Below are 23,673 nucleotides of genomic sequence, written 5' to 3'. Positions count from 1 at the left end.
ACAATGGAATTTGTCAGGAGCAGCAAATAGTGATACCCTGGAATCAGGCTGGCTCGGTTCACTTTATAAATAAGAGGCTGCAAGAATGTAAGTAAACGATCCTTTTGTTGATAAATTATACCGTTTTGTCATCACTCATTTGATTTGAGTGTTTTGCAATCCAGCAACGCAATTACATATTTAACAAACGAATTAAATCGTTGTAATTTGTATCTATGGTAAATTATTTTTTCCTCAAGTGGTGCCACTGCACCACTTGCAAAATTCAAATTTTACGACTTCAGCAACACAATTTTCCTTTATCGTTTAACTGGGCCAATCGTCCAATTGGAATAAATCAATCCAATCCCGACCGTCCCAATCAACAAGAATTCACCGTAACAACTAAAAACCAATCGTTTCTCAGACCCCAACGCCGCGAAACGATTTTCCTCAACTCATCATTACCATGTTTCTCATTTTCCTGCCGAAAAATCGACGCTCCTTTGATCTTCGTCGCACAAATTGTTACCACCTCCTTCTGTTCAGCCGCAAAGCTCGTCGATTCGACACTTCAGTCGGCACCAGAACGTGGTCAGAGCAGGTTTATAACCCTCCTGCTAGTGCATGCGCCGTCCACAGCACACATGTTCACGGTTTCGCTGATTTGACAAGTCGAAGATCGATTCTGTGCGGTTTCGTGTGTTTACAGAAGAGCACTCTTCACCCGATGGGATTGTAACATCGAGTGCGATTTTGGTTGGTCTCGACACCCAAGAGAATTATCCAGGAGTGGTACCAAAAGAGGTGAGAGATTTTCCTCCCGATTCTTGATCTGTGAAGCACCGTTGATTCGGTACCATCGAACGGTTGCCCGAAAACAAACAGGAGATGGTCGCATCTGGTCGTAAAACCCAGATGGGCCCAGACCATGGGAACCTGTGAGGAAGCCGGGCGCCAGACTGCAATTTGAAATGTGATCACAGAACAGATATGTGACTGTGATGGCTTACGCACTTGGAATAATAAAGCGCTTAAGTCACTACTGACTTGGCTTAAGTCGGGGTGGCGTAGTTTCGTCTCTTTCCCATTCAAATGGCGACCATCCTTCACCGATTATTATAATTCATGGGAGCGAACAATGGGTGATTTTTTCATGTATCACAATCATGAACTTATCCGTCTTGTTACGAATCAGAGTTAGAACAATAGGTCATTAGCATTACATATGCGCCGTGTCCGTCTTTTTACACTCGGGTACCACATGTGGGACCTCTGGACAAAAAGAGTGTCGAGATCGACGAAAATTGATGCACTTGTCGCGGCAGTACCGTTTGGTACAATTTTGCCCCCAACGGTACCGCGATGGATATGTGCCATGCACAATCAGCAACTGTGGGAAATAACTGTGCAGCGACGCTTCCAAGAAGACTCGGATGCTACTCATTTTTATGCAAACTTGCACATTTTCTTCGTCGATTGGTGTGAAAAGGGGTCACGTGGAAATGCACGCTTATTTGTTGTAATCGAATGGTTTCGACTCGACTCAAGTTCAATAACTCGTAACAATAACTCCCGAACAATAAACAAAGAGAAAAAGTATGTTATTATGGTGGTCGTTGCAGAAATTGCAATATTGAGTCTGGCTCGATGTGGTTGACGGTTTCAAAATTTTTATGAAAATTTCCAGCTGCAACTTCCTATAAATTAATCAGTTTTATTGAAACAAATTCTTGTTTGTCAGCTTCACAAGATTTTTAGATTAAAACGTTGTTTACCTTATTTCACTTTTATGCGATAGTAAAATTCCCATTTGTTGTTATGAATCTCAGGAAAATTTTAATTGCAAATCCACGAGCGCTTTTTATCGAGTATTAAATTTTTTCCAGCATTTTTTTTCCGTTAATGCATTCGTACGAAAGCTATTTGTTTATGTTATCTTTCGCGGGTGATTTAGTAGATAAATATTTTCCTCGCATCATTTCTAAGGGCGTTTCCACCACTGCCACGCTGCCTGAAGCATTTATTTTCTTTTAAAATTCCTCTCGTTTGCGTAAACTGTCAAGATGTATTTCGGTACCAAAGAGTAGCAAATTTTAAATTGGGAAAAATTGCAAAATAAACAAATTTGTAATTATTTTATCTTCAAGCGGTCGAAAATCGCTCGAGTCCTAGGAGTTGAAACGTCCGCAGGCGCCCAGTTGGCGACCTCAATTTCGTCTCGGTCTTCAATTTCTGGGCTTAGCACAAAAATACTCACTTCTACTCTTAATGATATACAGGGTGTTTTTGAAATGCGTGCACAAATTTTAATCACGAGCTACTGGCTTCGTGTAGAACTCGGAAAAAATATTTAAAAAATTCTATGTCAAAAAATAAAATGACATTTATTTTTTGAGCTACAATTTTTTAAAATTACTTTTAGTTTTGTACGTTGTCCTACAACCTCGTAGGTAAAATTTCGGCACATTTTAAAAATACACCCTGTATATCATATTTTATAAAATGTACAGGGTGTATTTTTAAAATGTGCCGAAATTTTACCTACGAGGTTGTTTGGCAACGTAGAAGACTAAAAGCAATTAAAAAAAATTGTAGCTCAAAAAATAAATGTAATTTTATGTATGTAATCTACTATTATTGCATAAAATCACATTTTTTAAAGAATAGAGTAGAATACCAGTAGAATATCAGTAATTTTTTACAGTTGGCCTCCACCAAATCTTGCTTTGGCACATTTTTTCCATTCGTTTTATTAATTTTTTTCTTACATTTTCAATTTATTATTGACTACCAACCTAAATTACTTCCTCCACAATAACCCCAATGGTTGCACAGCGTATATGCTTAACCACAGATTGACATCATAATTCCTTTAAGTTCATGGTTTTGTCGTCAATTTGTTGTGCGTCATGTTCCTTAACTACCATTTACCTCCAAAATGGATCGGCAAAATTAATTGATGACGGAATTCCGGTGTGAAATGTTCCAAACTGACACTTTCTCAAACTTCCTGTGGAAGCCTAACAAATTAATACAACTCTTCCACATCAATATAAAAAATGAGGAAACCATTAAGGTTAGCAAAAGCTTCAAAAAGTCTTTCAAACAAGAAGCAAGAGAAGAAGAAAAAAAATTAATGAATGAATAATCAAGAATGTAACAGACTCATCCTGTGTGGTCAACAATTTGATCTGAGGAAGTCATTTGGAATTAAATTGTTAGATTATTTTTCAATGAAATTTAGTTTTAATCTGAAGGTGTGTTTGTGAAATATTTGCACAGTAATTTGGAGCACCAAGTATCACAGTAACTAGATACAGAGACCTACTTTTTTAATCAAAAAGAAAAAGAATCAATGTAATGAGTTAATGACGATCCAGAAGTAGTGAAAGCACAAGAAAGAAAAGGGAGTGAAGAAAGTGAAAAAAGTAGATGAGGAATCTGAGTAGGAACAGCAGAAGAAAGATACGCCTTCACGACACCTCGCATTGCTTTCACTCGATCTTGTTTTCCAATTATCAAATAATCAAATTCCGCAGGCAGATAATTAAATTGCCACTTAACCCAAAACGATCGTTTTGATTGTGATAACGCGGGGACAACGACAGCAAAAAGGAGCAAGATAACGAAACGTGGAGGTAATAACAAAACAGTTATTTTTCGCGGATGCGGAAATGAATTTAAATGGGGGACACTCTCACGCTCCAACCTTATCATCCGAAGGGAATCCAACCAAAAGGCAAGCACTTAAATTGAAATGGATGATAACATGCGATACCAAGGCTACAAGCATCAGCTTTCTTGGCGTAATTGCCCCATTTGTAATTAAAATGAATTGAGCAGCTCGAAACTTCCGTCAAATAAATGTGATGTCAGCTCCGTGTATGAGAATTTGTTTGTAAAAGCAGTCGAAGGTCTGCGAGGTGTCAAGGCCCCTGTTAAATTTTTCCTCTTCGACTAATCGAACAGACAAAGAAATCAACATCCGGCGCGCATCCATTTAAATAACAAATGCGTTGTTTCGCTTATCAACTTTTACTCGATTTTTACTTTTATGCGAGGAAAGTTGATAAATTATTTATTAGCGCGGGTGCGTGTGCTGTTACGTAAAGTTGCGGTCCCAATTTGAGGCGAGCCAGGAAAACATGGACTTCTTTGCGTTTTTCCGGATAGACCGGCCGGTACCGTAGCGGAACTGGTACTAGTTCGCGCTAGTTCTAAGTGGAGCTAGTTTGGCTCGGGGCGTACACGCTCGGTGATATACTTTCTTGACGGTCATAATTTATTGTACGCAGGATGTAACAGTAAATCCGAGATAAATCAAATTTTTGCCTGTTGGAACACCGGAAAATGGTGCTCTCGTGTCCCCGATCCGGTTAAAATTTTTACCACAGAGACTGGAATTATTTCATTACGGTAATGGATGTTACGAGGGTCAGAACAAGACAATTAAGTTAAAAACTTGTCTGGGACCCGCTTAATGTGGCAATTAGAAACCAGCAGATAGGAAAATGGACAGATTTTATCAACAGACATGGCCCAGTAGTAGACACGTGGGGGAATGCTTGTCCAAAGAGACGCAGATGCAGAGTTAATTTCTTTTGAAAGTGACTCCCAAATTGGGGAAAATTTATGGCTGTAAGGATGACCTTCCGTGGTGGATTTGCATGGAAGATTTGGTTTTGGAAATTTAAGAAAGGAAAATTACAAAATGCAAATTCAATAGAAGGTCAATGACAGAATTATGATACATTAGACAAAGTAAACACGTTGGGTAAAGGTTCAAGTGCAGAATTGGCTAAGAATTATGTAAATCACAATGAAATATTTAATTCTCTGTTATGATTTATGATTAGAAGATAGTGACAGTATTTAATAAAGAATAAAAATGAGAGATCGTATTTTTAAGTAGCAAAACTAGAAAAGAAATTAATATAAGTGACTTTATTTTAAAATGAAATCAAATACATTTTGTAAATTGAATTAAATTAAAATAAATAAATTGGGAGAAGTGTGGCTCATACGTTATTATTTTTATGACAACAGGAAACGACTATTTACACTAAAAGTGTGTATATTATTTTTATTGTTTAGAAAAAAAAAACATGAAAATTTCTCAAAATTAGAACTGATGTTACTTTGATAAGTAAGCACACTTGCCGTGATCAAGGTGGCGTTTTACAGTGTATTTAACTCTCGATAGTGTGTCTCTCGTTCTTACGAATTTTTGAAGAATTGAAGCATGGGAAGAGTATAAAATGGAGTATTAGTAAAAAACGGATGACGGAAAGAAATACCAAAATATTACCGATGATGTAATTTGGTTTATTTTTCAAGCAAGGTTTGAATAAATTTTGATGAGGTGTAATAGTGTATTATTTAACGAGCATGTAATGATGGCATTACTCAAGTACAAGTCGTGGACGAGTGCACAAATCGTGCGAGTGTCTAATAGTAATTACACGCGAGTAATTACAATACTTTGTCTATAACGTGCAATTTTCATTCTTGTCATATCAAAATTCATTCATTACTTGTTTTTAAAACTCGCAACTTATGACATTACGAAATAATTATGACATATGAATGTCATTGTAATTTCATAGTTCACGCTATGATTTGCAAATGCAATTTTGCGATTGGTCACAACCAGTGGAGTAACGAGTCATTACTCACGACCATAGCTAATAAATATTATTGCTTAACAGTTAGCGCGTATATTATAATAAATGTATTATTTAACACAATTTTACTCGCTACGATACGTAAAACGAGGAAACAAAACCTTACTTTCTGTTAAGGTTGTAGAAAAAAGTTGACTTGAACAGCAAAGGGACTCAAAATGCTCCTTGCGGTAAAAATGTATATTTTTTTTTTCTTGTAGATTCCGCCACCTTGAAAGGAAGATATTTCTTTTTTCTCGTTGCTTTAATTGAGCTTAATTTATTTCTGACAGCCGCGTGCTTTTGTAAAATTTCTCCCGAGGCTAAAACATCTTTTACGCCAATTACAGCAGTACCAAATTGCTCTTTTATCTGATTTAATTGTCACAAGGGTTGGGACACAACGATTACATCCGAGAACAGCTTCACGTTGCAATTAGGAACAAGCAGATAAGATTGTATCAGTGCGAACCACTAAATCTTGAATGTGTGGTCAAGTGCCAGATAACAGTAGGCAGACATATTTCTTTTTCAAAGCTGCGCTATCTCAAACTGTGTAAATTTATACCGTGACCTTTGCCGTCCCATTTGCATGAAAGCGCCATAAAACTCGGCCACATGTGAAGAAAATCCTTGCTGTTTTGCATTTTCTCCACGTTCCGAGGAGGAAATGAAGGGTCAACGAGGAGATCATGGCAGGTCAGAGCTATAGAAACCCAGAATGATTCAGGTGCAGAATTGTCATTGGATGTTGAAGGTAGTGATCAAAATGGAAATTGGTACTGTTGGGTGACCTTTTCCATTTAATTGGAAGGCCGATCGCTCCGGTACTACTAGGTTAATGTCCGCGCAAAGGAAAATAATCAGACAAAACGGGAAATCAGCAACTCTCGGAAGATGTTGCTGGAGTTTTGCACAATTCGAGAGTCAGATGAAGACATTTAAGCTGAGTGAATCTCGATTCTTATCGCTTTAATGTCATTGTGTTTAGCTCCACGCAAAATTATTGTTCAGTCGATGGGAGCGGAAAATGATTGAGCACGGTTTTTTACGAGGAACTTAACCTTCTTTATGTCGAATGATTTTCGTCAAGGTGGTACCATTGTTCGGATTAGATCTTTGTCATATTGACCCTGTAGGTGTTTCGTTTCGGTTCTGTACTTGGCGACAGTACTTGACCATAATTAGTAACACAAAAGAACTAGAGAGGATGCAAATGGTACCGCGGGAAAAATCTTGAAGATAGCTGGCGCACCAAACAGTACCAGTTGACTTGACCGGGGCCAAGGTTGCCAGATTTGGACCCACTCTCGAGCTGTACCATCTGCATTGTACAACTCCGCTCCATTGACCCGGTCACAATTTTTGAACGCGTACTTCACAGAAATTGCACTCTTTTTGTGATTGTTTCAAATTAATTTCACGCCACATTAATCTGATTGCAGTTCCATTGTTGTTGGAGGAACAGATTGAAGACGCTCCCAATCAAAATTCAAACGCTGCCAGATTAATTTTTAAGGTCAATTTCACACAGTACTCGTAATTATTTCGGTACTACTTTAATTGTAAAGTAGCAAGCGTCGGATTCCTTGGAGTGTGACGGTTTCGTCACCCCAAGTGGTCGATTTAAATATTGGAAAACAACCATCGTGGTGGTACCATTTGAATCAAAATTAATTAAACTCGTACCTTTGTTCTTAATTGGTCGATTGTAATGGATATTTCCCACGAAAAGTCGTTACGAGTGAAAGTACACGAGTAATATGATTACATTTCTTATTGTTGGCGATGATTGATCAACTTTAATTTCAACAATTAAAGTTGAAAGTGGAGTGAGTCGCCGGAATGTGTACTGCGCGGTACCGTTATCAAATCCAAGACAAATTCGCATCAACCACAATGGAGAAAAATCTTAATGGCGTCTAACGAGCCATCGCAACATCTGCGAAATGCAAGATGTAAATGTCAAGATCGACCCATTACGTTCGGTACCGCGACTAGTACCGTATACTTGTCCATTCCTTGAATTTTTGTGAATCACGCTTAATGGACCAGAAAGGTTGTACTTTTCGTCTTGGGCGCCAACAGTGCGTGCGGTAGTACCACAAGGTACCTAAATAAAATTGCGAGCAATGAGTCACTTATTATTGGTAACCTTGATCCCATTAGCACCCAGTACGACAAATACGCACATTACAGGTTGTTGATCTTATCACAATAATTCGAAGAATTTGTAGAAGTTGGAATGTGTCTGGTGTTAAGTCGGATCAGTGATTCACTCTTATCAGCAATTACAAGTGGAGCACTTAACAACAAGACGAGTTCCAGCGTTTTTGATGTAATCTAGTAGTAGCAGTACCGAGTGCAATCGAAAAAATGGAACGGAAGCGTTTACTTGAAAACGCAAAATACATGACTGCAACCGTGTCAAGGCTTTGCGGGAGTGAAGGTGAAGAAAATGAAGCGTGCGGGTGAAGAAGATTCAAACAAGGAGTTTGTTGTTGCCGCAAGGCACAACTTTGGGTCCGTTCTTGTGCGTGCTTGGAGGGAGTATGTACTTAGCGTCCTTGAACTTGCTGCCCTTGTCGGAATTTCCTGGCTTATCTGGAAGATGAATTGGTCGTAAAGATAAATTTTGGCGCAGCAAAAGACGAACCAAGCGGAAAGTTCTCTCCGCACCCTATTTAGCCAATCAGAGCGAGATGTCAAAGAGTCAAATGGTCCAAATCTGAAAGTATTCCATCCAATGTGTTGTATCATGTGATACAGTTCGTCGAAGATAATTCCGAGATCACTCTATGTACCTAATAAATAATGAAATGTCGTCATGGAATTATCAAAGCTAACGGGTCCAAATCATTATCAGTTTCAGTCGTCTCTGTGTGGTTTGTGTGTGCGTCAACACCGGCCCCAAAAAAATGGAAGAAGGTAAACAATCGACGCTCGTAGCTTGTCTAGTATTTATCCAATCAGTTTGATTCATTTAGACAGCGCCCTGGCACTGTTTTGCTAATTGGCGCCGATTTGGCGCCCACATTTCCCGAATCTGACATTTTGGCGTTAGATCGTGTGGCCTTGATTTTGCCTCCATTGAGGTATTGCACTCGACCTCTTTTCTAATGGTTGCATTTGAAAAATTAATGAATGGCAACAAAGCCGTGAAAATTAATCTCCATTTGATACAATTAAGCGTGTTTATTAATCGCCCAGCGACTGATACTCTAGTTTTGAAATTTTTTTATTGTTGCCAATTTGGGTCAAAACGGAACTGTTTGTAAAGTGATAATGAAAGTTTTATTGCCTCGTTAACGCGCCAATCAAATTCATTTTGATAGCACCAGGAGAAATTACGTTGTCTTGGAGATGGCCAGCTCGTAAAGCGTCGAAGCGTGCTTGGTGTCAATTACGGGCGCACTCGAATTCCCGTCTGACTTATTTCTTGTCATAAAGTAATGCAAGAATTCCCGTCAGGTAATTATCAACTGATATAATCCATAACTCGAGTTCCCGTCAAGGGCAAAAGAGCGCTTCAATCCCTTACTTACCTACCTCTCTAGCCGTTGCCAGGAACCATTGTTGTTTACCATTACGTGGACCAAAATTTTTTTTAATTTTAAAAAGTTACAAATAGCCTGTGATCAACAATGATATACTTAGATAAGGGGCGGCTGTGACTTTGACAGTGTCAGATTTTTCGTATCTGTGCTAAGTCAGCTAATAAACATCAAACAACTGTCACTATTAACCAAATTTTAACGCAAAAATGGTTTTTACTTCAGAACATAGAAGATTCATCATTGAATCTTACTTTCGTAACAGTGCTTTAATAACCAAGATTTTTTTCTGACGGGAATTCGAGTCTAGAATTTGTGGTGCATTTTTGCCTTGACGGGAATTCGTGTGCAGGATTAAAAGGCCTATGTCCAAGCCCAGGTATAAAATATTATGCTGACGGGAACTCGTGTGCACCGTCAATTACTGCAGACAGAAAAGGTTTGATTGTTGACACTTGAGGCGCGCCGGTAAACTTGGGTCCGGACCTGTTACCTTATTTTTTGTTTTTACCTAAATGCATTTTAAATACACCACAAATAAAGTCATTGAACTGTGTGTTTGATATGTACACTGGAAATTTAAGTCGCCACAGATATATATACTACCGAACAATAGAGGCCCGTTAGGTGCCTCTTGAGGGAAAAAACTTAGATCGATATCTTTTTTTTTGTACAAATAAATATCGACATTTCCAGTTCATAACTTTATTAGGTATATTGGTTTGAAGACGACACTTTTATCCCCTCTTTATTTGTCCCCTGTATTTGTTAGTACTGACGTAAATAAAGATTTCTTGGAAGATCTCCGTTTCAAGCACTGATAACCTAATTTCGAAATATTTAGCACAATTTTTATTGCATTCTGGACCAAATATTTGTTTTGTTTTTCCATTTCAAGACTCGCTACTGTAATTTGGAAGCATTCTTCTCTATGTTTATTCCCTCTGGGAAACTAGTTTTTATTCTAGTCGTTTTAATTTATTTTAATTTTCTCCTGACAGTCGCGTGTTGCGCCGTGTGCTTTCAATTTCTCTCGAGGCTAATGTTTTTTTTTTACATAATTACAGTAATGAGAATTATCTGGTTTAATTGTCACAAGGGTTGGGACACAACAATTATGTAGAAAAACTTGTCTGGGAACCTTTTATCTTCGCAATTAAAGATGAAAGAGATGTTGTCAATTGCTGGGTCCTTGTCCATGGTACTGATATTTTTCCAAACCTCTAATCATCAAAAATAATGGAGACAATTTTGTCAACAGTGCTTTCCAAGAAGTTCGTGCCGTTTGGGATTTTTTTATACGAAACACAAATTCAAAATGTAGAAATTGAATTTTAACTCAACTGAGCAAAAAACGTACGCGGCAGCAAATCTGAGCTCTAAACAGTCATTCTTATCTTAATTTAATGCCACCCATCAGTTTTCTGTAGGATTTAGATCTGGTACATCACGTACCCACCACTAGAACCACTTTTGTATCGTGTTTTAATATCGACAAGCCGGCTTTCATGTGATACTCTTGTCACATCCGATAAATCTCAAGTGTTGAGATCGTTTGAAGAGGTCCGGTTGTAGACACTTGTGGCGCTGCAATAAAATTAGAAAGCAATGTTTTTCCGCGATTTCATTTGTCTCATGATGCCAGATCCGGCAGATTTGAATCTTCCGGGTACTACATATTTTTCATTAATTAAAACAAACAACACATGATTTGTTACGTTTTATTGTACTATTATTGTGTTGCAAAACCCCTTTCTTATCGCTGTGTACCTTCTAATCTGGCTATAAACAGAGATTTCAAGGAACATCGACGTCCCAACAGCGCACATGTTTACACTTGAAGAATTCCAGTTGTCGGCCACCTGGGTCGCCGGATCTGAACCCCACAGACATAACTAATCCGGTTGCATGTTCCGCTTAATTAGGTGCCACTTAAATAAATGTAATTGTCTACTTTACTACTTGGCGTGTTTTTAGATCGTTTTAATCGACGCGAAGGTACAAATCTCGACGTGTCATCAACTTCTCTTTTTGACGAGATTATCTTTCGCGGCCATTGTTTTGCGACTTTTCTCACGTCGTGCTCTGTCAACATCTTTATCTTTTTGCTCTTTGAATTTGTTGCTACACGTGTTGCGTCCTCCGGCGTTGGATCCAGAAGGACGTCTTCCGAGGAGTAGGTGAAGGAGATTCACCCTTGCACGTGCGGTTTTCAATATCGCGATTACGGTACAGCCGCATTCTTCACCATCCTATCAGTGTTCGTTCTTCTTCTTCTGTAAAAGTTGGCCGGTCATGCAGTTTCTTAATTGCCGTGGCGACCCCATTGTCTGTTAATAGTGATGGATGTGGAGCGGTGTCGTTGGCTCGCTGCAGGGGTTCGCACTTTCCACGACGTTTCCGTGCGGAAAATAATTATTGATTATTTCCTCATTCGCTGGAAGCGATTCTAAACGCGAGTGACAGGAAAGCTAGTTCCTGATGGTGCTGTTTGCGTTTAAAATGTACAGAACAGTTTATCAGATTTTTTTACACTAAACCTACACTTAAATTCTATTAACCATATTTGATTAGGTGTGGTTAAGTAAATAACATATCATTCCGGGTCTGTAGAGGGTAATTAAAACAATCAAAAGGAAGCATTTCATTTCTCCAATAAGTAACGATGTGGAAAATGATGATTGATAATGAAATGATTATTTTGTCGAATTAATTACGAGTGTTTTTGCGGGATCTGACGAGTTATTACATTAGAGTACGGTAGGTGTATTTTACAGCGCGACAAGGTTTCAGGCACGAGGCGAAGCCGAGTTGTCAACGTTTTTCACCAAATCCAACAATTTTAGTCCAGTGTTTTTGATCCTATATCATTAATTACAATACAAAGAGAATAGAAACTCGCTTCACGCCGATTTGACATGACACATCGAACACATCGGCTCTTCGACGTAAAGCATACGTGGAATAACAAAGGTGCACTGTCTGCGCCTTGAGGCACTCCCGTTTGTGCCATATTTGGCTAACCATTGTCAAGTCTAGTGGACTGCAAGTTTCATGAGTCATCTTGTGTCATTGCGCCATCAGTTAAACGATAAAATTGAAATGTTGTCTGGTACTTGTCCAAAATTATCGGTTATCTAATACGATGTTATTAAGCCAATTAGTCGTACCCGTTCGGTACCCAAAAAAAAATAACTTTCACCGAAACCTTGGTAATGGTGATTAAAACAATTTTACGTCGTTATGTAACAACACGGTCAGCTGGTAAAAAATAGCAATATATTTTTTTATGTCCCCAAACACCCATGGCAGTCCCACGCCGCCGTTCGTTTGTAAATCGAATTCGCCTTTTACGTCCCATGCAAAGTGACCCCACCCACGACTTTTACTCAGCACACCGAATCCTTTTTCCGTTCTGATGGACGCCGCCTAATTCACTTTCGCTGTTCCATCAGTTCTGCACCGCAATTTTCCAAAATTATGTCACCGCGAACGCGCCGCAAGGATCTGCGAAGGGGCCCCTGCTGTCGCAGACGCTTTTACGGCGATCGGTCGCCGGACTAATTAAACTGGCGATTAATCTGTCAACGCTGAAGAGTCAGCCTTCACGGCCTCGTGACCTTAAAAGTGCGCCGAACCGCAATAAATTTGCGAAAAAACTGTGCGCGGACTCTCTCGATCTGGAAAGCCGCTTTCTTGCGACATTTGCGCGGTGAAAAGGTTCCGTTTGGGTCGGGGAAAAGTCTTGGAGGTTGCGGTGTGGCCGAGGGACGGGTGTAGAAAAGTACAGTCTGGTAGTCCACACCAGAAGGATTCAATGGGGCATAGATCGGAACAGAAAAGAGGAGAGAAGCAGATTTGAGCCACCATCGGGATGTCCATAGATTCTTTTATTCAATCTTTTTCTCGGAAAAGTACTGTCTGGTATTCCACACTAGAAGGACACAATGGGGGATAGATCAGGAGAGAAAAGGAGAGAGAATTAGATTTGAGCCATCATCGGGATGTCCACAGATTCTTTGATTCACTGTCTTTCTCTGTTTTCTTATTTCACTCGTTCTAATACATCATTTTCTTATTTCTGTCTTTTGACAATTTGACACAAACATTTATTTATAATGCTTCACGTAAGAGTCTCAGTGGGAAGCCGTCGGCTTTTGGCTAACTATTGTGTCATCCGCGTAGGATTGTTGTATTTCTGAATTTGATTGTGTTCTTTTTCTGGGCTTTAAAAATCACGCCTACGTCCTTGTAGGCTGTAAACAACGCAGGTCAACAACAACCTTGTCTTTCCCTTGTTGCTTTGTCTTCAAACTGTTGTTTTCTCAAGTGTAATGTGATTGTGCTATCTATAAACTAACATTGTTTTTTTTCCTCACAAATGTTTATATTTTAGTTCCTTCAACAATTTATCATATTTTTATTATCCTCTGATCCTGCAAGATAGTGTAATGTTTTGATGCATTCATTTTCTTACTTTTTAACGAAACCGGAAAAGAGAAACCAAGCCTCCTCAAAAAAAAGTCATTATTATGTTCTACTAATTGAATTAAACATTTTCATTAATAAAATCTCCCCGGAAATGGACCATTGTAATAAATATGTTGTGCTCAACAGTGAAAACCATTTTTAGAAAATAGTAGTTTATTTAACGAGTTCGTGTGTAAATTGGGCTTTTTTTAGCATGAGTGAAACGAGCGTTTTAAACTGGTCCACTCATGTCCAAAACGAGCGTTTTAAACTGGCCCACTCATGTCAAAAACGAGCATTTTAAACTGGTCCACTCATGCCAAAAAAAGCCCAATTTACACACGAACGAGTTGAATACAAAACGTTTTTTTGTTCGACGAGCCCCTTAAAAGCTGCAAATCGCTTAAAATCTTTAAAATTAGGTTGACGTTTCGTTTTGACAAGTTGTGACATTTATCAAAATCCGTTCACACAGGAGAAAATTCTCAATTTCTGACAGTGTCGAACAAAAAATGTATTTTAGAAAATTTATTAATAAATGTTAAAATGACTTTTTCTATGCCAGTGTCTTGATTTGCAAAAGCAATGTGTTAAAAAGTATTACCAACCTATCAAAAAGACTCACAATCTTGTATGATTACCTGGTGCAGTCAATAATGTCTTCTTTGAACACCAACGTTTTACGACAATCACGACCCTTCTTGACTGTAACCCCGTTTGTCAAAAGATCTCCAAAGGGGTAGATTTAAGTAATTGACAAAACAAAACGTAAAGCGCTTCCGCACTTTTCCCTCCAACAAAACAATCCCTTGATTCTTTTTTTTCCTTCTGGTACTCCCCCAGATTTCGCATTTTTCTATTTCACCCCTCGTCACATGGAATCTTCCTAGTTTATTAGTGTACTGCCCAGACACTCGTACCCTTCCAGTCTGACTCATCACGTTTAAATTTATCGCGTTATTTATAGATGCACTGGGAAATAGCCCCTCGATTAAACACGCTCCGCGTGGCAGTGTGTGCACGTCCGCGTAAAGGGTGAGTTTTCGAAGAGTCACCACCAACAATCCTCCAACGCACCCACCGATTTCTTTGTACCTCGGTGAAAGTGAATCTGACCTTTACTTCTTGCAACTTGGCTTCACCTTGATTGTGGAACAGTGCAGTACTGGATCGGCGCTTGCTCCAGTACGCTCTAGTCATGGTTCATTTGCATCCGTTCCATAAAGTCGACGTGTTATTTTGATAATTCATAACTGATCCCGCCTCACCCAAACAATGAACCGGATATTTGCTCATTATTTTTACGAATGTTGCACAATGGAATTAAACGATCACGGAGTGCTTGGAATGCCTCTTATAGGTACTATAGCATGGTACGAGTCAAATTGGAAAATGGTAAAATCACGAATTGACTGCAGAAATGGGGTCAGAGGTGTTATGTCATGGTTTTGACAGTGTTCGTCATGGTGACTCAAATTTCAAGTTAAAATAGTTAATCGAAATCTAGTTGTTTTGAGGCTTTGGTGAGTGATGAAGTTGACTGAAGACGATTAAAGAAAGAGTGAGACGGTTATCAGGTGAAAGGTAACTGATGCAAGATAACTATTTGAGATAATCCAAGCTACGATAATTTGTAAGATGTGACATTTAAAATCCCAACTGACACTAATTGAAATTCGCAGAAATGCAAAAATTTGTCGTCACTCAGATTCCCTTTGAAGTTGTGGTCTGAGCAAACAAGTGAACACGATTTTTGTGGGCTCAGGAGTGTTATACAGACTTGTCTGTCAACACTGTGGCGACATTTACCAAATTCGTTGTCGCTTCAGAGTGAACTAAAATTTGTTGACTTATTTGTGACCCCAACCAACAAAATTAGCAATTTTTGTTTTTGGTGGTTCAAAATCGTATGGTTTGCAGCGCGTGCTAGTAGGACTTTTTACCTAAAACTTTTTGCGTGTGTGTCGCAAACGGTCAGTTGTTATAGTTAGGTAAATTGCATGTATCAGTTTTTACTCTCTCTGCATAATTATAATGCTGAAGGTCGACCACTCGACCAAAACTGATGTTTAGCAAAAGTAAAATAGGTCAAATACTTCATTAGTTGTTTTTGACACAAAATACAAATATTTTTAACAAAAATATACCTCCTTGTTTACTTTTGCTATCACTTATCTAAGTGTACCTTAAAACGTAGGTACTTGTCATAATCGCCAACTATCTGCAGGCTGACTCACTTCTATTTAATTTAGTTATTTGAAGGACTCTACCTTTTATCCTTTATCCTGGACCCTGACGAGATTCACAATCATTGCGAGTCAAAAGTATCGAATGTTCATGCGAAAAGTTCATCAAGTAGCCTTTGAATTTTTGACAACATTGTGAAGTATGTCTTAAAAGGTCAATGACAAAAATTAGGTTAGGACCACGTTCGTAAATTTACAAACGTTCGGACGTTTCCCTTCAGGGTGGTGATATGGGGAGAATGCACTTCTGATCTATAGTCCGTTTTTTTTAATAATCAATTGTCAGTGTCAAAATACAGAAAAAGACCAAACTGTATATTAAAAATCATTGACATTTGGTCCAGTTCTATCTCAATTTCACCCTAGATTTCCCCTATATCATTATTGAGGTTATGTTGCATATGTTTGAGTGTTTAATTTAAATTGTCAAATGTGACAATCGGTGACAATTTCAAAAGTCAATGTTTCAAACGTGATTTATAAAATTCACTGTTTCGAATTTTCTGGAAACCTAACAACACTTTGACAATTGATTTTGCACAGAAAAACCGAATAATTATTGTGAACCAAATGTTTCTTGAGCAAGTGTCAGAGGAATATTTGCCAACTTGAAAAGCTCTACTTCAACTCTTCATCACTTGATATCAAAGCACAAAACGTTGAACACTTCGTTCATCTCGTTATAGATTCCTTCAACGAGTATTTTGTTCATCGATAAAGAATTTCCATTTGACAGTTAATTTGTGTCACATCAAGCACGACCGATTCGCAGACACCTTCGTAGCATTCCAATTGTCCTGACGTTTCTATTTGTGAATAATTTTCGCTCATCTATAAATCTTTACGACTCTCTCACACAAAATTGAATTGGGAACCCTCACATTCTTGAAGAAATTAGAGAACTTCCAAAAAATTGTTCGGTAGAAATCGACGTTTTAAATAATTTGAAAGAAAGCAACCCAATCCATCACCAGTTTCCGATTCTGTCACCGTTCCCCAGCTAAAAGTCGCAAGACGCGACACGGCTCAATTACAATCTTTAACCTGATCCTTCCATTTTATGCGAAATTCACTCCGCTAATAAAAACCTACGCCTATTAACGTTTATTAGACGATTTATCATGGCGTGTCGCGACCGGTTTGGCTTATTCATAGCTGAATGTGTTTGATTTTGCGGAGTCTGTCCCCGGCGAAGATTTCAATTTACCAACTTGCCAACAACATAAATGACGCAATCGCGAAAAATTGTCCCCTTAATGAACACCAGCATACCCACTCATTATCGTCTAAACGCAGAACAAAGGGGATCATTTCATGGTCTATTTAATGTTTCAGTACCGTGTGTCATAATTTGCTTAGTAAATACTGCGCGTTTGAAATAACGGTGGCGCAACGGACAAAAGTCAAAAGTGTGGCTGTACCCCGTGTCGCGAATATTTATGGCGTAATGACATTTTCCACTTTCATAAAAACGACTCTTACAGAACAATAAACGGTTAAATAATATTTGTTGTTGTTGAACGACGTGTGGAAACAATGTGAGCGTCGAGGTCTGCTTGACGTTCGAATAAATCGCTCCAAATTAAATTGAAAGCAAAAGTAAAAATGATTATTGTCTCTAGTTTTATTTTGCCTAATTGTTTATCTTTGTTTTTATTTTGCAATTACATTTTTATGCTACAACATTCTGGTGTCATATTTTCAGAAAGAAATCCTAACTGATCTGTCAAATTTTGTTGGTGTATATTTGGTTGCATAACCTCGCTATTTTTGACAATTAAAAAATACGTCTTTTTGAATATTTTTAACGAAAACAGGTTCCAAATGAAAAGAAAATAGACTGAACAAATTTGTTGATCAAGTCTGGTGGGCTAGGTCCAGGCTGAGGGTCAAGATCTTCCAATCTTTTTTTTTTAAATTTCTCATGAATTTTCTTTGGTTGCAGAATCAATAATGCTGCAGCAGATCCTCCGCGACATGTATGTCGACCCGGACATACTGGCGGAGCTGGATGAGAATCAGAAGCAGACCCTCTTCTGCAAGATGCGCGAAGAACAAGTGCGACGGTGGAAGATCTGGAATGACAAGCTCGGCAACGAACCCCACATGATCCAACCCACGAACAAGAAGAAGAACGTCACGTTCCTGAAGGGTGAGGACGGCGAGCCGTGGGTGTGGGTCATGGGCGAGCACCAAGACGACAAGTCCATCGAAGAAATACTCAAAAACGAAGCCATAGAAAAAGCCAGGAAGATGGCGGAGAAAGAAGCGGAAGAGCTGCGGAAGCAAGTCGAAGCGCAACTCTACATCGAACTGACTCCGAAGATCGAAGAAATCGAATCGACGCCCAAAATGCAGATGGACGACGATATGGACATCTACTGCTCGGTGGACGAGTTGCGGGAGAAGATCAATAACAAACCCAACAACTACGGCCAGAACAAGAACAAGTACAACGTGATCGACACCCGAGACGTCCTCCAGGAGATCTCGCTGAACACCCAGAAGGTAGCCCAGAGGGTGGCCCTGTGGGAGAAGCGGCTGACCGAAGAGCGGACCTGCGAGATCTTCCAGAAGATGCAGAAACACCAGCAGCAAGTGGCCAAAGAGGCGGAGGAAGCCGAGCGGAAACAGGAACAGTTCTGGATGGAACAAGGTAAACAAAACTCTCGACGAGATCGATACTAAAGAAGCGTCTTGTGCTTGCAGAACGCAAAGCTAAGCAGGCCGAGCAACAGATCAGGGAGATCGCCAGAAGGGCGAGGGAGGAACACAGACTGACGTCGAACTTCGAGATCGACACCTCGTACAGCACCGTCAACACCGGAGTACCCCCAGGTCGGAACGCCGTGATAGAGTGGTACCGGAACCACGAGAGGACCAGACTGGCCGCTCTAGATCCGACCAACAACGTCGAACCCTGGTTCCACGGGTTGATCGCGCGCTCCGAGGCGGAGAAGCAGCTCTTGGACAGGCCGTACGGCAGCTTCCTGGTGCGGCTGTCGGAGAGGATCTGGGGCTACGCCATCTCGTACAGGGCCCAAGACAAATGCAAGCACTATCTGGTCAGCGCCGCACAGAACTACCAGTTTCTAGGAAATAACCAAATCGAACACAATTCACTACGTAAGTGTGTAATGCGCACATGATGAGTGACGTCGCCGCACAGGAATGTTACTTGATATTTGAATAAGCAGGCTCAGTTCTAAGACGGGATTATCTCCGACGGTTGCTTAATGTTTATGCGGGGATTGGGTAATAATTGCGCATTTGAGTGGTGGCTCGCGTTTTAATTAATTTTTGTCAAGTGTGAAATTTTAACGGAAATGAAGCGTTTCGATCTGTAATAAGTTTCTTAACGTGTCAAAAAATTAATTAAGGAGAGAGGAGGGGAACGCGACTACGGGCAAGAAGTTTACTCGAAAAGTTTGCAAGAAGTGTTCAATTAAGCACATTTTTATTAGGCAAGACTAGGATTCAGCTAGTATGACATATATAGTGTCAGAAAAACGGTACCTGCAAAAATTTAAATTGACACTTTGGGATAAAATGAGTTTGTATTTTGTACGGTACAGTTGGGTGCAAAAAAAAATGGGGAAATGAAAATTTTCCTAATGTAAATTTGGTTTTGTCGATTTGACAATACCTGTCAAATCATTTGAACAATGTCAGTGAATTTTGTCTGACATATCTCCGGTAAGAAGATTTTACACTATGAAAAAATTGTAAAAATGTGTCAATTTTATTCTGACAGTACCCTTTTTTTTGTAAACACCTGTACACTAAGCCAACGAAGCAGTGTAAAATTTGAAATCAAAAACTAAACAATAAGTAGTCATTATGTACTTTAAATTGTTAAAATTATTGCGTGAACTAACTGACAACAATTCAACAAAGTATATTTTCCTTATTTATTAGTTGATATTTATCACCACTGTTATGTGTACCGTAATACATATAACTTTTGTTGAAAAACATTTTATCTAACTGTACCTGACTCATTGTATATCCTATTGATTATGTCACATAAAACGTTCACTAGTTTTTTGTTAAATATAAAACACCTAATAAGTAAAAGTCAAAGACTTGTGAAGTAAGACTTGAAGTTGACGCTTGGAGCTGTCATAACGACGCATATCTGTCGTAAAAATACGAGACAGCCAATAATGCATTTTGACAGAACCAACACAAGAATGTACCGGGTGACTTTTAATGATTGAGACCAAATTTAGTGGGTTGGCACTCCCGAAGATTTGGTACGCCTAGTCAAGTCATTTGTCAAAGAGTTGTCTGTTGATTCGCTTTCTAGGTTAAGATTCTAGAAATAAATAATGACAATTTCATTTATTTTGACTTTTGAAGTGTCATATTTGAATTTGACTGTCAAGTGTACCAACATAAAATCGCAAATGTGTTGCCAACCGAACAAAAATAATTTGAGTCATTAAAAGTCACCAGGTATTTCTGTCTCAAATGTAGTAAGGTACATTCGTTTTAGTACTTTTTATTACGTGAAATGCTCAGATGTAAACAAAATATTGACGTCTTACTACATTAACGAATGTCCTGGGTAGGGTGACAGAAAGACCCATTTCCGGGTCTAATTTACACTATGAAAAATTATAAACAATGAAAACCGCAAAGTGACAAATGCGAAATGTCAAATTTACGTTCTAGCACAAATCCAGACGAGACGGCAAATCTGTACCTGAACATCTACTGTCGCGAGCAATAAATTTTGGTCGTCAATGTCATTTCAAAATTTGGTTAGATTGTCACAAATTTCAAAAATTTCCCTGCCTGATTATGCCCATGTCAACAAAGTGTCAAAAAAATGAGAACAAAATGACAATTAATGTCATACAACATGATGTTAGGTTATGGCATCTACGACTGTTTTACAACGGAGCATTTTCGATTACGTCAATGAATGACCTTGACGACCAAAATTTATTGCTCGCGACTGTAAATCACAACCGTCTACGGTGTTAGAAACATTTATACCTACAAAGTGTCTATAAAAGAACGTAGGTATATCAAGGGTCCTGTGGAATTGTGAGGCTCTATAATTTTATTATGTCAAACTATGTCGAGGTGTTCAAATTGTCAAGTCAAATGTCAAATTATTAAATCTTAGTTCGACGTCTTTTTGCTTTAATTTTTCTATATTCTGTTTATTTTTCATCATGCAACAGTCTTGATTAAAAACCTGTCAATAATGGACTTACATAACCTATGATTTTCAATTTGGTACCACAATATTCTACAGAGAAAGAATTCGAAAATGTATGGAGATGCATTCATTAAACATTTTCTTTTAATCACTTTTCCAATCGACATTGCATCAAGTTTGAATGCACAATAGCGCGTGCTCCACTTTCTAGAAAAGCACTTTCATGGTTTTCACAGTTTTTTTGAAAAACTTGAAACTTAAATTGGTTGAGAGTAATTTATAGAATTTAATAATGTCCAGAATAAACAACAAAAATTTTAAATTTTTTAAACTATTTTTCTAAATAGAAAAAAATGGAACGAACTGATTTTTATTATCACCCGGTATATTCAGCAAATTTTAAGTGAGATAGTAAAATTGTGCGGAGTAAGTGAATAAATAATAAATATGCAAATCCTATTGCAAAAAAACGCTCAACAATACTGCAGATTTAGAATTTAATTTTTTTTATCAAGTAGGCGACGTTCGCAACCCACTACGATTATGACAGACAATTACGAGCAGCCTACTTGATAAGAAAATTGTTTGTTTACTTTGTTCGTATTTATTCACACAAAACGATTATTTTTTCTCGAGTGAATCACATACTGAACAAACAAAACATCGTCAAGATGACCGGACACATGACTCAAATAAAATTGAAGGATATTAAGAAAAATTGTCAAATAATAACAGTAGGCTTGAAACAAAAGAACGCCACAGCCAACTGTGATATTCTCGACTAGTCGCACTAATTAATGATTAAATTAATTGAAGAAAAAATAATGAGTTTGTGGTAACATCCCATGAATCATAAACACAATGGGAAAATGAATTTTCTTGTCGGACAAGATTTACCTGGAAACAAATTTCTACGTATAAAGTCGAAGAATCGCAACAATTAAACAATGGTGACTAACGCGATTAATTCTCGTCGACGCAGGGAAAGTAAACTTCCTTATTGTTCCGTCCGCCGCATCACAATATTTCAGAAAACGAGCGTAAAATTACAGCGGGAACGCGGAATTGACCTTCCGAAATGGGAATTAGCGATCCATTGTTCACCTAACGGGTCAGGAACAGATGTTGTCGTGAAAAACTCATCCGAGTTATCGGGAAGCGCATTCGAGGGGTCACAGGTGCGCCTCCGCAGCTGTCGGCATGATCGGCCTGTCAATTGCGTCACGTCGATGACACCCGCTTCCTGTCGATTAATAACATCGATTTGTTTTAGGTGATCTCATAGACTACCACCGGCAGCATCCGCTGACCGGCGGCGAGAAACTGGTGGAGGCGTGTCCCAGGAGTCCCAGCTCGACGAGCCTCGCTGAACTCTTCGACGACCAATGAATCGTGCATCTCGAAACAAACTCTGTGATCGTTTGGCATTTTTTTTTAAGTTGTGTTATTACCCGTTTTATCGTTGATTTATACCACTCCACTGGAACGATTCTATTTCAGTATTATATTCGCACTTGATTATCGCTTTTTATGATATCGATCGATTTTATGGTCTTAAATTGTGCCTTGTGTGTTTGTAGCATTGATTTTTAATATTTATGTTAGTCGGTATGTATGTATCTGTCTACTTAGCCCCAATTTTAACCCTATAGTTGGGACGCTGTACGAAAATATACATTTTTGCTTAATCGACTCTCACTACGCCACTCTGTATCCCAAAAACATTAAATATTGAACTCAATTTTGTTGAAGAGTCGATTGTGAGCGCACCACCGCATTATAACTCTGAATACTCTGATCAGCTGTTTAAATCTAACCTCACTTTTTGCGTTTGTGTTTTTAATCTGCAGTTTGAAAAAAATTGTGTTTTTAAGAAGAGCGGTTCATTCACAATCGACTCAACGCCAAATGTAAAAAAAAAAACTTTTATACAGGGTATTTCATGAGTGATAATGAGCCCGGCGGAATTGAAAATGCAACCCACAATACATTTGCAACGCTAACGTCGATGTTAAATATCGCATTGTTTTAAAATGAAATTATGAATTCATAGATAAAGCTTTATGGCAAAAATTTTATTTGTTACAACTGACATTTACGAAAAGGTTAAAATACGACGACTAAAATGTATTCGAAGGTCCATGATTCGAATGATGAGAAAAGAGACATGATCCTGATTTAAGGCGAATGTAAATAAAAATGCCTCTGCCGTTGCGCGTTTATGCAAACAATAAACAAAATCCCAAAAACTCTTTTTTTCATTTCGTAATGAAAGTGGCACTTTTTTACACGAAAAATCAGTACTTTTTGCATCATTTTATTCTATCTCCTTGGAGATGATTGTCAAAGCGTACCTTTTTTTTGTTTTGTAATTTTTCATAAATCTTTAGACCAAATTTCTCAACTTACTGTCGCGAGCAATAAATTTTGGTCGTCAATGTCATTTCAAAATTTGGTTAGATTGTCACAAATTTAAAAATAATCCCTGCCTGATTATGCCCATGTCAACAGTGTCAAAAAAAAATGAGAAAAAAATGACAATTAATGTCATACAACATGATGATAGGTTATGATATTTACGACTA

The 23,673-nt window shown here is 38.5% G+C and overlaps 1 protein-coding gene and 1 long non-coding RNA gene across 3 annotated transcripts; one reads left to right on the top strand and one right to left on the bottom strand.

Moving 5' to 3' along the window:
• Positions 1-484: 484 nt before the first annotated feature.
• Positions 485-1,365, bottom strand: LOC138139418 (uncharacterized). The gene is made up of 2 exons (XR_011162290.1): positions 997-1,365; positions 485-941 (listed from the first exon to the last, which is right to left on the bottom strand). It is a non-coding gene; the product is annotated as an uncharacterized lncRNA (long non-coding RNA).
• Positions 544-22,776, top strand: LOC138139415 (SH2 domain-containing protein 4A-like). 2 transcript variants are annotated; one of them, XM_069059679.1, is made up of 4 exons: positions 544-786; positions 17,861-18,571; positions 18,625-19,041; positions 22,362-22,776. In XM_069059679.1, the coding sequence occupies exons 2-4, from the start codon at positions 17,869-17,871 to the stop codon at positions 22,475-22,477; spliced, it is 1,236 nt and encodes a 411-aa protein (XP_068915780.1). In that variant the 5' UTR covers positions 544-786; positions 17,861-17,868; the 3' UTR covers positions 22,478-22,776. The 2 variants fall into 2 exon arrangements, with proteins under 2 accessions (XP_068915780.1, XP_068915779.1); XM_069059678.1 differs by lacking the exon at positions 544-786 and adding an exon at positions 8,431-8,573.
• Positions 22,777-23,673: the final 897 nt, after the last annotated feature.

The sequence above is a fragment of the Tenebrio molitor genome, chromosome 9 (genome assembly GCF_963966145.1).
Source record: "Tenebrio molitor chromosome 9, icTenMoli1.1, whole genome shotgun sequence".
Lineage (NCBI taxonomy): Eukaryota > Metazoa > Arthropoda > Insecta > Coleoptera > Tenebrionidae > Tenebrio > Tenebrio molitor.
Note: the sequence above shows the minus strand (reverse complement) of the source record. Positions and strands in the feature narration are given on the sequence as shown.